The 14,104-nt window shown below is 38.0% G+C and overlaps 2 protein-coding genes and 1 long non-coding RNA gene across 15 annotated transcripts in view; 2 read left to right on the forward strand and 1 right to left on the reverse strand.

Moving 5' to 3' along the window:
* Positions 1–14,104, reverse strand: part of LOC144471382 (uncharacterized) — a 49,127-nt gene that overhangs the window by 8,228 nt on the left and 26,795 nt on the right. For 2 of the 5 annotated variants that reach the window (XM_078183362.1, XM_078183361.1), the window contains exon 2: positions 4,211–4,330. In XM_078183362.1, coding sequence (XP_078039488.1) covers positions 4,211–4,328 — 118 coding nt within the window. In that variant the 5' untranslated portion in view covers positions 4,329–4,330. Of the gene's footprint in view, positions 1–4,210; positions 4,331–4,769; positions 4,793–9,152; positions 9,438–9,948; positions 11,062–11,111; positions 11,177–14,104 lie in introns of those variants that run through there. The other 3 variants (XM_078183363.1, XM_078183364.1, XM_078183365.1) reach the window with 3 other exon arrangements.
* The window catches only part of LOC144471386 (uncharacterized), a 42,104-nt gene that overhangs the window by 1,838 nt on the left and 26,162 nt on the right, over positions 1–14,104 (forward strand). The window contains exon 1 of one of the 8 annotated variants that reach the window (XR_013494260.1): positions 11,315–11,624. The exons of 1 other annotated variant lie outside the window; for it this stretch is intronic. This is a non-coding gene — a long non-coding RNA (uncharacterized LOC144471386). Of the gene's footprint in view, positions 1–11,314; positions 11,625–14,104 lie in introns of those variants that run through there. 6 more of the 8 variants (XR_013494258.1, XR_013494265.1, XR_013494257.1 and 3 more) reach the window with 6 other exon arrangements.
* LOC144471384 (uncharacterized) lies at positions 1,894–4,195 on the forward strand. 2 transcript variants are annotated; one of them, XM_078183368.1, is made up of 3 exons: positions 1,894–2,115; positions 2,225–2,257; positions 2,358–4,195. In XM_078183368.1, exon 3 carries the CDS (start codon positions 2,377–2,379, stop codon positions 3,826–3,828), a length of 1,452 nt encoding a protein of 483 aa, XP_078039494.1. In that variant the 5' UTR covers positions 1,894–2,115; positions 2,225–2,257; positions 2,358–2,376; the 3' UTR covers positions 3,829–4,195. The 2 variants fall into 2 exon arrangements, with proteins under 2 accessions (XP_078039494.1, XP_078039493.1); XM_078183367.1 differs by having other exon boundaries at positions 2,225–4,195.

Below are 14,104 nucleotides of genomic sequence, written 5' to 3' on the forward strand. Positions count from 1 at the left end.
TTTATCATAATTATTATTTGTAGCCAAGCATTGAAAACTTTTCATCGCGTATTATTTAAACAATTTCTTTTAGTTTTTATGATTATCAGTATCAACTACTTTTCTTCGACACAACTTTTTAGTTTTCCTCTATTCTATTTAAATTTAACTATTATCAAAGCGTCCGTTGAAAATATAATGTTAACATCAAAATATTTACTAATTTATCTCGAATATTAAGCAATCGACATTGTTTACACGGTTGTCTGGAAGATAAGAGAAGCCTAGACATAAGGTTGATGATTTCAGCGAGTAGAACGTCGCGTTGCACGCTCAAAAACCGCAATGATGTTGTCATAGATGTTCGTAGAAATGGCCTTACTAACGCCGCGCCGCCGCCGCCGCGGTTTTCCGGTGAGGGTGTTCATTCACAGACATCACGAATACAGGCTCCGAGATTAGAGACGTCGCTGTGATGCAAGGCTTTATTTTACTTTAAATTACTTCACCAATTTCATAATGTTTTATCATAAATCTCAAAGGCAAGTAGGTATATCCGTACAATTTGTTGTGGAAACAATTACCAATCTCATTTCTCGTATTTCACAAAATTATAGCTTGAGGTGCCATAATCAGATTGAGACTATAATACGTTTACAACAAAATTTAATAGCTACGATTTAAAGTAGTATAACAAAGTATAAGCAATTTGAAACGTAAATGTAGTATTTTTAAATTATTAATGGAAGAAAGAACTTGTTACTTTTGTTTCTATGCATTACAATTAATGCAATTAATGCAATAATGCTAAAAATCGACAGTCTAGTTATAATTATAAAATTATGAAATACTGCCAGGAATTAGTAAGTTTCAAAAAATAATTTACCATGCTTGATTAATTTTTGATATCTTACTTTTAACTTGTGTGTCGCTAACTAGAAAATTATTTTGAATTCTCCTTTCTTATTTCGTACAAAACAGTAACTTGACTCACTCTGTAGAGTTGTCATTTGATATGGGGACGCTGCAAACTCTCGGATGCTATCAGCATCGATGCAGCACGTAAACATTAAACCAACAATTTACCTTTACTGAACTCAGGACGACGTTGTGCAGTAACTTTTTATATTTATATCCGAGTTTCAGATATTACATTTTGACGACAAAAATATGGTATTCCGAGAAAAAGAAATGAGTTGACCTTGAGATCTCTTTCACTTCTGTACCCACAAAAATACTATTAATATCAGATGACATGTCGCATCCTACCAAACTGCTTTTGTGAGAATATATTATTTGTAAATTCAACTTTTGAGATATTTCACTATTTTTACTTAAACAAAACTAATATTTTAATAATAATTTTGATAGGGCGCAAATGATATTTGTGCACATTTTTCGTGCGCAATGTAATTGTTAAGTAATTTTACTGTTTGAAAGATCTACTTCATTTACAACATATCAAACAATAGAAGCCTATTATACCAATTGTTATTAACGACGGATTAAGTACTGAAAAAAGGAATTCTGATAGGATCATTTTTCGCCTTAGCGATCAAGATAAGAAAACCATGGATTTGGCTATTCAAAAAGACTACCATAAAAGAGGCTCTCACGGAACAAACGAAGCTATTCAAAGTTTCTTCGCTTTCGAAAGTAATTTTAATGAAATACCACGCGGGAAACAAGCTGTCTGTGAAATTCTTGCAATTCGCGGACATTAAAACAGGCCTGTGTTCTTCTGCGTACAAAAATGACGAGCCACGAAAAAATGTGTATGACGTGAATTTCTAATGAACGATTAAAAATAGTTATAAATGTACATTAATTGTATAAGAAGGTCTAAATATCAATTTTATTTTTTTCCCTAGTTTCTTTGTAGTTTTTAATTCATTAATCATAGCTATGGTTCTACAAACAAAATCCTAATTTCTATATTTTTCATTAATTGCATAGCTGTTCCATATTGCGTACTTCAAATTTTTCATTGTCCCAATTTATGGAACAGTTGGCATCCGTGTTTAACATATAATACAGAAACAGTATCGTTACAGATGTGAAACAAATCTGACTCTTTTTATTACCTTATAAGAGTGTAGGTAATACGTAAAACTAAAATTTCCATTATATACACGGGTAAGAATAGTTAATCCTCGATACGAAAGTACAAACTTAACCTATAAAGTACTTCGTACGTGTATAAATTTAATCGATAATTAATTGAAAAATTGTTTGCCAAGTACAGATAAATATTTTGCGATGCCACCGAAATTAAGAGGTGGGAGAAATAATGAAAACTATGAAACAATTAAAAGAAACCTGTCGAACGTTGATGGAAATAATGTTAAGAGTAATGTAAAAAGTAATATTGTCTTCAGGAAGTGCAATCAACAGAAGATGAAAAAGCATAGAAAGAATTATGCTCCTGAATCGCTTGAGAAAGCTGTCAAAGCAGTGAACGAGGGCGTCAGTTTGAGAAAAGCAGCCAAAATGCATTGTGTTCCTGTAACTTCTATTTTTAGAGCAGCGAAGAATCCAACAAAAATGACATCCAAATGTGGTCCACCAACTATTTTAACTGAACAAGAGGAACAGGACATTATTCAGTGGATCTTATACAGAGCCGAAAGAGGGTATCCAGTGAGAAAGGAAGAGTTATTAGATTCTGTACAGTCGTACGTGACAAAATTAGGAAGACGTACTCCATTTACACATGGAAGACCAGGACGTCACTGGTATGAGAAATTGTGCAAGCGTCATCCCAACATAAATGTTAAAGCATCTCACAATTTAAGTATGACTCGTGCTTCTGTAACGGAAGAAAGTTTAAGAGGATGGTTTAGTGAAATTCAGACCTATTTGCGCAGCAAAAATTTAATTGATATACATCCATCGCGTGTCTATAATTGTGATGAAACTAATGTGGATGTGACACCAAAGCTGGAACGAGTTGTAACAAAGAAAGGAGCCTGCACAGTTTACACAGTACTAGATGCTCAGGAAAAAGAAAGTTTCACTACCTTGTTCATGTACAATGCTGAGGGCTTACGTGCTCCTCCTATGATTTTGTACTCTTACAAAGAAAATGAACCCAAAACAGTTTTGGAAAATAGTCCAAATGATTCGAGCATTGGTGTCTCTAAAAATGGTTGGATGACAATAGAAACTTTTTACGAATATATAACTAATATTTTTTATCCTTGGCTGTTAAAAACCAATGTTGAGTTTCCTATTGTATTATACTTGGGTGGTCATTCCTCTCTTGTTACTATTCCATTATTTCAGTTCTGCCGCGAAAAACGTATTGAGATAATAGCATTATATCCGAATGCCACGCATATTATTCAACCACTTGACATCGCGGTCTTCCAGCCGTTTAAGGACATTTGGAAAGAAACGGTATCCAAGTGGGTAGTGGAAAATAATGTCTCAAGAATGAGAAAAGAACAGTTTCCTCTGGTGTTACAGAAAGCTCTACAGTCATATACTGCAGAGAAAACGAATGTGCAAGGAGGGTTCAAAGCCAGTGGTTTAATGCCATTTAATCCGGAAGCCGTAGAATTCAATGTTTTACATAAAAAAAAGAAGAACAATAAACATTATAATGTACAAACGAATCAAGAAAATCAAGCACCGGAAAGTCAACAGCTTCTTGTAAATAAGGAAATTGAAAATAAAATCAGGCATTTGGAAACTTTCGAAAAAAATCTGTCAGACAAGCTGTTGCAACATTTCAAAGAGGCTGAATCTGCTGGGTGTTGGATTAACGATGTAGAAAACAAGGGATTATTTAATTACTGGCTACAAATTAAAAAAGCAGCCAGTGGTATTAGTTTCGGAACTATGTAAATAATCGTTTTTATTCTTATTTTTCCAGTTTTTATTTTTTACAACAAATACTATAGATTATTATTTATGTGATAATATTAAGATGAAACTTGGCGCTGTAAATATAGAGGAGATATTAAAATACAAAGTTGTTTTTAACAAATCAGCATTTTTACGATAATAAAAACTTTTACCCCCCTACTCTGCTCGTTTGTGACATCACGGATGGAGTCACGTGACATTTGAGAGACCACGTGAACGATGATAACGATACCCCAGAAAAGATGAATTATTTACAAATAATAATTAATTACAAGACGATCGCAATTCGAATTATGAAAGTTGACGTCGCATCCTATTTTTAGCATTATAGTAACTCTATCGACGGTGTCATATACGTTACCTCTGTATTGAGACGTTGCATGAATGTGGTAAGATGCTCCGTCAAGGTCTTCATCGGCTTGAAGAGGACTGAGGCTTAAAAGTCTTGGCGCCTCGGCGTGGCCGCGAAACCAGCGCATTTCTGAAACACGGACGAAAACTTTCATTGTATATTACTTTTATTATTATTTTTCTCAGAGATTTTCATTAAAAGATAATCGCGTTTTCAAGAGTACTAAAGACACTTTTGATTCAGAGCTTTACCGTTCGTGCTACGAGCGTTTACCGAAAGGTAATCAACTTTCATCGGTATAGAAAGAAGAGCAGCTATTGCGATTAAACAAAGAGAAAATTAGCATGCAGTGGCGGATATAATTATAGAGTGAAAAATAACCTTTAAGTTTTTAGCGGTGTTTAAACAAAAACTTAATTGAACATTAAATTTCTCTGCTTCTATATTAGGAATAATAAAAAGTAGGAATATACAAATACAGTTTCTTTTTTGGTTTTCGTTTGAATTATCGTTGATTCGGTATGAATATTCTTTCGTATTCTTTTCAAGTCTCAGAAATATATGTAACCTGAAAGTGCCGGGTCTGAACTGATAGTTGACAACTACAAATGCCAGGTTATGTCACCAATTCTTTGCATTCCATTGGTATCGCATCGATATCGAACCTCGCTCTAAACGATACCGATCGATACTGTGTTAAGCAAACATACTATACATAATACGTTTATACAGATGGGATGCAGCTATAAACAGAGTGCTCGCGCAGAGCTCTGTTTCGCTAGACAGGTACAGACATTACTTTTGAGTTCATTACTTTTCAAATCAGTACTCGTACCGTGGTTTCTTGGACCTAATTCAATGATAAGATAAATAACAAAGTTCGAAACAATATTAAATATACCAATATAATTTTAGAATATAATTTGATATATGGCGTGATTTAGAAGAACTTGAAAAAGCATTTAAATGTGGAATAGCATCCAATGGTAATAGAGCTATTCGCAAGATATTAATAATCGTGAAATGGTTACGAACTATTTCACTTTGCAAGATTTCAAGGCGACCTTGGTATATTTTTTTTATTGTAATTTAAAAATGAATCGAGGTTGCAGATTTAATAGGATTTACGTATTTGTGTACTGTGTGAAAAACGGTAGCGAAAGTATATTATTCCAACGCTATACTTTTCCAAGACGTTTTCGCAAGATACTATAAAACAGCAAAAGCACGATTCTCAATCGAGGGCGATAATAATATCTGGAAAAGTGAAACTGTTACAGTTTGCGGTGAATGGATTTCGCGCGAACGAACGACGACAATTTCCGCCTGGATCCGCTGAACCGAGGCCACTTTTTTGTCCGTCCCTGTTGCGCTCACACTCCCGATGCCAAACAGCGTGAAGACTTGAAAAGAACTGATAATTTAATGAGCAACGAGAGAGACCTCGAAGAACACCCAAGGAGGATGTTATAAATTACGAACTTGTCGTTTACCGTGTTCCCTGTCACGCACGATTTTCGAACAGCGATCGCAAAATTGCTTCCGTTACGCGTGAGAAGGCCAATGGTGTTTGCGAAAGGAGCGAACGGTTCGATGGCTCAACGCGCAATTAAAAGTGGATTTTGCAATTCATTGGTAACAGCGAACTAAAATGAAAAACCATGATTGAACTGTTTCTTCTTCGTTCATACCATAATACGTTTCTTATTATATTGAAAAAGAATGTTGATAGTAATCGAATCTACAATTAATTTATACAAGAAATTTAAGCAAAACAAAATTTTATAACAAACGAAAACTATTTGTTTTCATAAATAACTCAAGGTTACTTTGGACTAAGTAAATAATATGGAATTCTGTGTATTTTGTTTCTATCGTATTTTATCGACCAAGTTTTAGAATTTAATTGTCACACTATACATTAGTCATATTTAAAACACGGTCGTTAAAGGAAAAGAATAAGAAACTGTGGTCACACGATTCTCGTTCATCCATTCTTTTCCTCGTAAATAGAAGCTGGTATCAATATGTCTAGACGATAAAACCACGCGTAGTTTTTCTAATTTCACGGAACAGTGATTTCACGTTTATAAGCGTGACAAAGGAACGACACGTGCTAACAGTTTTTTCTCCACGTGTTATAGACGCGCATCGAGAACCAGATATTTTAATGTCGAGACATATGGAGCACGCGCATACGTTTTCCATGCGACCGCAGATTTGATCAGCGGATCGTGTCAAATGGACGAGTGTTTCGCGCATGAGGTGGTTCGTTCCAAAATCGCGGCTCACGACGTGCTAACGCGAAGAATCCCGCGGAGGGAAAAGAACCCATCGGCAGTTATGTCGAAGAAAATTTTCTGTCGGCCGTGCAGGTACCGTTGCGGGCAACTGTAAGCAATAAATCTGTCCTTCTTCCCGCCGCGAACACTCTCCCGGCACGGTTGGTCTTTCGCGATTCCTCCCGACGGAATCCTCACGGAGGCGTTACCGTTCATCTGCTCCGCGCGTAGAAACCGTAATTTAGCAACCCGGTTGGCCCGTAGTTACAAACCCCGGGGAATATAATAGCTTCTGCTTTAACGGTTCGCGCAGTCCTCCGTAGCGAATCGTATAGTTTTTTTCCGCGTCATAGTTCGCGTCCAATGGAACAGCGAATTTTCAGCACAAACCGTACGGTAAATCGTAACAACTCCATTTCTTATTCATCGGATCCTGTGCTTTCGGTGCAACTACGTTTCTTCTATGCGCGGCAAAAGTGCTATGCAAAAGGGCACGTATTTTGTAAGAGACATTGTAAATGCTCTGAAGATAATAAAATAATATAAAATAATATAAAAATGATATAATAGCCCGTCGTCCGAGAGTCGCCAATCTCGTGTTGTTCAAATAGTATTAACATATCGATAACATTAATTTTTATATAGTAAAATGTCCAGCCGAGACAGCGCAGTCTGGTGCAACGATCTCCAGTTAATTCATTTCAATTTCCCACCGTTGGATTTTCGTCGCTATTCATCCCGCGGTTACATCGCCAGCGTGGAAAGCACCGACTGTGACGCGACGCGATGAATCTCGTTTCCACAACGCGCAGTCGCATAATGGAAATGATTAATACCGCGGCTGAGTTATGCAAGGTGTTAATGCATCGATTATGTACACGCAGGTACAAGTGCATCCATGGGCGAGAGAAGGGGTTCGGTTGACTTTCTCTGATGCAAATATGTGTGCCAGCGGCACCTTTCCGACGACCGAGCTGCTCTCCCACGATGGTCGCTTTTCACTTTTCATTCAGACAAACCGGTGGACATCAAAGGTATACCTACGACGAGCTACCATGCTCAAGGACACTCGATTTTTCTCAGATTTTTTGCTCGCCTGCAACATTGTCAAAAAAAAAAAATGAAAACCGAATGCGTCGATGTTTTTTGCTGTCAGACAGTAGCTACTACTTGTTTAGTTTACCGCAAGTATGGATTAAGTAATTTTTTAAACAGTTTTTTAACCTTGAAAATGCGAATTAAGCGAGCAAAAAAATTGCAACGAGCGGGATATAATACCGAAATGTTTCCGCTTATTGCAACTCGGTCGGTTGGCGGAATGGTTAAGGCGTGCGATTTCGGTGCTGATACGCTCGGGTTCAAATCTCGTTGGAGGCGCGAGTCGTTAAAGGTTTGAAGAATCCTGGAAGCTATGCGTCCAGTTAACCCGTTCGTAGATTTATCGTTCCACTTTCGTGGTCGCGGATCCGTTCCAGCATCTCCTCCGGCAAACTGTGTTCCGACTAAAAAAGTCTTTTCGACGTTCCGGATTGTAAATCTTCGGTGCACCATAGCGGATGTTATCGTGTATCGGTAATACCAGGAGCATACTGGGCCACGGATCCCGCGATATCCTGGTTTCAGTTAAATACCTGCGGTTTGAACTTTATTTCGATAGCATTCTCAATTACCGCGTGGAGAACTTTCTTGCTTCTGTTTTATGGCGATTTATTTCATGGAATGTTTCGTCCACCATATACTTCGAACGATGAAATTAGATCAGTTTCTTGCTTAATTACTGGGAGGAAAGTTACACTCCGTTACCCTCTTAAAGTTCACAAATAACTCAACTAACGTCGAAACAATTTACTAATGACATTATTTCTCCATACGTATTGTATATTCTTTATGAATTAGAAAGTTCGCTATAGTCGCAAATTCGTAGAATAATTAAAACGTTTCAACACATTTTTTTCACATGAAATGGAATGGTAAAGTTGCGTAAGCAGAAATCCCCGGTGATCTTTAAAATGTCAGATCCGGGTGTGCATATTACGTATGCGTTATTGATTATTCAGGGACAACATTTAAGATAACGTTGCTGTCGAGTGCAGTATACTCGCGTTCACTGTGCCTTGAAAAAATCAGATTCAAACTCTCATTATTCGTTTTTACAAAAAACGAATGTCAAAATCTGTAAAACTAACGAAAACTAAAATGAATTTTAAAAAGTTATAATCAAGCGATGCGAACACAAAAAAGTATCATTTTTCATGCTCTCACTAACCGATTTTGGCTTGCAAATATATCAAAATAATTTTAGCATAAAATTTTATCGTATAACAAAGATCGTTGGAAAATTCTCTGTACAAAGTATTGATATCATTAAAAATTTTAATTTTGCAAAAATTGCAACGATGCATAAACCGACGTATTCTATACTATATTAACATATGCTGTCTGACGTAATCGAAATCATATTGAATCATATTTCTGTATGTAGAGGTACGTAACACGCGCACGTGTACTAATCGCGAGAGATCCGCCATGTAATATACTCGTCTGGCCACTTTCACTGATCTTCGAGCCAATTAAAATGTTACAACGTGAATGGAGGAACCCGGAGATAAAACGTAATGACGAGTGATTACACAAAAATATCGAACCGCTTTCCCACAGCTTTGACTCACCGTTTCCCAGAGACGTTAAACCCGTCGTTCGGATTACGAGCGTCGATTCCTTGTTCCAGAGCTTTCATCGATTCCACGAGTTTCCTGCTTATTATTTCAATTACAGGATAATTACACGAATTACGTAAATTCGGTTTCGCGTCGCTTATGCGGCGGAAGGTACTGCGATATCGTAGAAAGGGAAATCGAGCAGAAATTTCTCGTTGACAAACAGATTTATTCACCGGTGAAAAGCGGTTATTCGATCGTCCTGTCATCTGGATCAAATTGAGCGCTGCGGCCGAACTGAAATCGAATACGCTGCGTGAGTCATCGATAACGTGGTCAATGAAAGTAGAAAGTATCTAAAAGGACCGTGGTAAGTGCCGAGTATCGTTTCCAAGACTTTCCTCTGATAAAGCGTTCCGTGCAACCGGGTAGTTAGCCTCGATCTATCGATTTTACGCGACTGGAATATAATTCGAATTGTTAGCTGAACGCAGGTTTATTTAGTTCTTTTTCGGCCGGTCCTTATTGTACTTTCCAAACAGATCTTCGGCGATTAAAAGGAGAGAATGTACAACGCCGCACGTAACTAACTGTAACTGATATACAATATTGTAGGGATTTACCGCGTGCGTCTGCAAACGTTCTGGAAGGACGTGTTTTGTTTACGCGCTCCCCTCTGCGGCAACTGTCAAATCGAACTCAGTGCGAAACGAGCGATACGTATATTTGCGAATGTACATTATCGTTCTTCTAGAGTCGGCTGCAGGCACTCGGCAACGATCGATGATAATTCGGTGCACATTCTTACCTGCATACCGAACGCGAACAGCGCGATTTCGTCAACATCACCGATGGCGATGTCTAGCGCAGGTATCCGTAATTCCCACCAGGTTGATACCACAAACTGACCCACTTTGGCGACAACGGCGGGCCGAATGCATTGCACGGACACGGACATGGACAGACGACGATCATGGCACACGAGGTAACCTACTGGTACGCGCGTACAAGCGCGTCGTACATCATACAAGTTGCGCACCGACTGATTCTTTTGGGACAATCGCGCCACGGGAATGCCGATCGTAAACTACTTTCACGGCGAGAACCATTTAGCCGCGATGATTACGACCGGAAATCTGCGCGCAACTGCAGTAGCCATAGATCGACGAGCTTATCGTAGTTTATATTAGACGTTCTAATTGTTGTAGAATCATTTAAAATATCGGTTCCTGTTTTTGCTAAATTTGATTCAATCTAGACAAACGAAAATTAATTTAATACAATTTTTGCACGCACCACACTATATTAGCGTTCGTTGACTTTTTTTACGTCAACTTGCTATAGTCTCGATCTTGTAATTATCTAATTTCTCCTGATTTAAGGAAAAACGAAAGCAATTAAAGCGTTCTCCGTTCTAATTCCTAATCCATTAAACGAGTTAACTCCTAATGATAGAAAATTGGTTCATTTCTTTTATTTCATCACATGACTGGAAAACTTTCTTTCACCGGTAGCATATTAGGAGAATAAATGTGGGAATTCCGCTGGAAGAAAATGAGATGTAATTTGAACATTAAGTAGCGCATGGCGGCAATATCACTGATGTTCGAATTATAATTTTATACAATTTCTGATCATTGTAATATTCGTTTCGTTTCAACGCTGACGAATGAGATGTAATCAAAATTTTCACGTGGTGATCTGATCTTTTAGTGAAATAAAAGTTCATAAAAACATCCTGTTAATGTCATTCGCAAACTTTTTAATATAACAAACAAGTTCTATCATGACTTATATACTACATTTATTATCATCGTTTGAAATATTTTTATCGAATTAACCTCATTTGCGTCCATAACATTTTTGCGTCGCAGTCCATTTCGCCGTAAAATCTTCCTCACGGCGCTAATAAAACGGTGAACGTCGATTTAACGGCTCGAACGAGGAAAAAGGAAGATATACGTCGCGTACCTGTCAAATAGACGCCTCGAGCGGCGATTTTTCGAAACGACGCGGCCACGTCTGGATAATTCCGGTAATTTGTCGAAGATTTACCTGACAATGCCTGAAAATAACCGCGCGCGCATATAAACACTCTGACCGAAACGCAATTGCATGCGCGCGCGCGCCATTTTTTCAACTGTGGCCGAGCTCTCGCTTTTTTGTATCGTTCTTACGAAATAGTCGCGACCGCTGGTTCCGTGTAGTTAGGCCCCGATTGCAGTCGGAAAGAGAGAACGCGTTAGGAATGTTGGACACGTTCGAGGGTACCAGCAGAAAAATGTGGTACAGTTGCACAGTTGGTAGAAAATGTTACCGAATGTCGAACCGAAGGGGAATTGTGAAACACAATCTTTTACAAGACGAACACGGTAGAGTTTTCATCGATCGCACGGCATTCGGAAGCCGATTGACGACTAGGTGGTCGAACAACCGAATCGTAACCTGACATAACCTAACACAACCGAATCGTTCTACTTCCAGGTAAGAAAAGAAAGTTTATTTTGGATTACTTCTTTATTATTAGATAAGACATTAGATGGAAATATATTAGGAATAAAAACCTTACGTTATTACATTGTTATTAACATATTAACCGAAACTATTTAGAATTTGCGCGAAATTAAAGACACACGAACGATACGACGATATTATTGACATAACTGTAAGCGAGCTGAATATATCGATCCCCGTTCGGCTGCAAAACTTTCTCCGCGCACATTATAGAGTCGAATCGTTTCCTGGATGCCACGAGCGCTTCCACGGAGCAGCGATCTCGTTCGTTTACGTTTTCACTCGAAAATTCCTACCAACATACACGTCGAAACGTTGCTTCCGTTAAGGATACCAGACGAATTGACGTTAAAAATAACCGGAGATGAACGATCGGTGATTTTCATCGGTTGAAAAGGAGGAGGATGAGAACGCGGAATGACAGCGAGTGGAAAGCTGTATCTTCGACCGGGGATACGCGTCTTATCGCGTTTTCCATTCACGGAAATCGCGCGCGCTTCCATATGGCTGTCGCGTGCATCATCCCGGGAACATAAAGCGCGTTTCCACAGAGTCGCCGCGGTTATAACCTCGGGGTTCACCTTAAGGTTGACACGAGGTGCGAATTATTGCTGTTCGTTTAAATCGCGCTGGATTTTTCCGGCGAATATTCGTGCAAAGGGGGGGCCCCGCTCGTAGAGAGCCTATCTTATTGCGATTGCGCGGTGGATCGTTTGAAAGGATCACAGGACAAACCACACGGGGCTAGAATTATACGTGTCGGCCAAGTTCGCGGGTGCACGGAATCGCGGAAATTACGAGGACGACGCGAAATATGACTCGTGCTTCTCTTTCATTCGACCGTGACCCATAAATTTATTACGGCGAGCCTGGTGGTGGCTTCGTGCTCGCAGCATCCGGGGATCAAAGAAATACTCGGATATACGATCCGAGTATTCACCGTTTTTAACGCACGGAAACCTACACAGTTCTTCGCGATACTACTTATATTTTTAAAAAACGACTCGGATGCTTAATAGGAATAAACTTAATAGAATTAAACATGTTGTATTTACACCGATACTTTATTTATTGATTTATGCCCACTGCGTCTCCGCTAAATAGTATTCGAAACCAATAACTTTTATCAATTTTAAAAAATATAAAAAATTCTTGTCTTTTACTTTTTAAGACCAAAGCAAAATTTTGTATGAGACTATTAGTTATTTTATTTAAGAGAGAAATTTATGTTGATGATTGCAGTAATAACTGATCAGCGTAGAAATTGTAATCAGAATTCTGATCTGTTGTAAACCTGAATATTTTGTCGATATTCGAAACTATTTTGTCGGCAGTCAAACTTTTTGCAAAGTTACAGGTTTAAAGCCGCAGGATTAAGCGATTAGTCATACCTGCAGCATGAGAAAGTGGGTCAAATAATACCGGACTATTCTCCCGTATACAAGTTCCAGATTTTATGGTCTACGACAGCAGCAATTATTCATAATGTCTCGATCGCTAATGATAATAAACTACCGGCGACGTGGAGAGACTGTCAGTACGGATAATTATCTGTGTGATTCCCAACTTAATACCACGCATAATTACTATCATGATTACGCCTATAAAAATCATTAAAAAGACAACAGCTCCTATGTTTTCCATTAAAATTGAAATAGAAATTCTCTCGTGTGATTATAATTGATATTATGTCACGAAATGGTGTTCATATTTCTATGTGAATTTATTTAAAATTAGACACCATTATGAAAGCCTTAAGACATCTCGTAGTAGAAATAAGTAACAAAAAGTCAGTTGTGGAGAAAAAATGTTTTTAAAAGTTGAAAAACTTGGTAGAAGCAGTGTTAATTATTGGTGATTAATTAACGTGATTAATACATTTTTTTAATTTTTAGTTATATAGTACGTGATACATCTTTATTCAAATTACATTCTTGGAATAAAAATATTTCCGATCGTATATTCTCGCTTTACTAAATTTCACAGATTATTTTAAATTCAACGCACGATCTTAAACATCCTTGAAACAAATTACCTGGCGGTTGTGGTTCAACCGTGGCAGAGTCTAATTAAAATTCTCCGTGTACGTAGAATAACGTATTTAACTATTAAATATACCGCGCGAGGTTCGAGAAGAAAGATTGAACTGAACCTGAGCATAAATAATAAGGATGCATGTTTCTTGTAAACACGAATGTGGTTGCAATTAAAATAAGATATCACGTTTCACAATATACCCATAGATATGGTACCGCCATCTACAAGTCACACGAATTCATTGCCCTAATATGGTAACGACATCTCATAACCAAACAATTTTCCGATCCGACGAAATTTTTTTATCATCCTCGCGGATCTAATTTACGTGGACGATCGTGTCGTCGGTGAAAATAAAGAAATTGTCGGTGGTCGTATAATTTAACGAAGCACGCCGCATGGTTAATTGGTCC

This window comes from Augochlora pura, chromosome 6, assembly GCF_028453695.1.
Source record: "Augochlora pura isolate Apur16 chromosome 6, APUR_v2.2.1, whole genome shotgun sequence".
NCBI lineage: Eukaryota > Metazoa > Arthropoda > Insecta > Hymenoptera > Halictidae > Augochlora > Augochlora pura.

What these genes read in the sequence shown, in the direction of transcription:
- LOC144471384 (XM_078183367.1), top strand. Translation starts at nt 2,239, where the DNA reads ATGCCACCGAAATTAAGAGGTGGGAGAAATAATGAAAACTATGAAACA.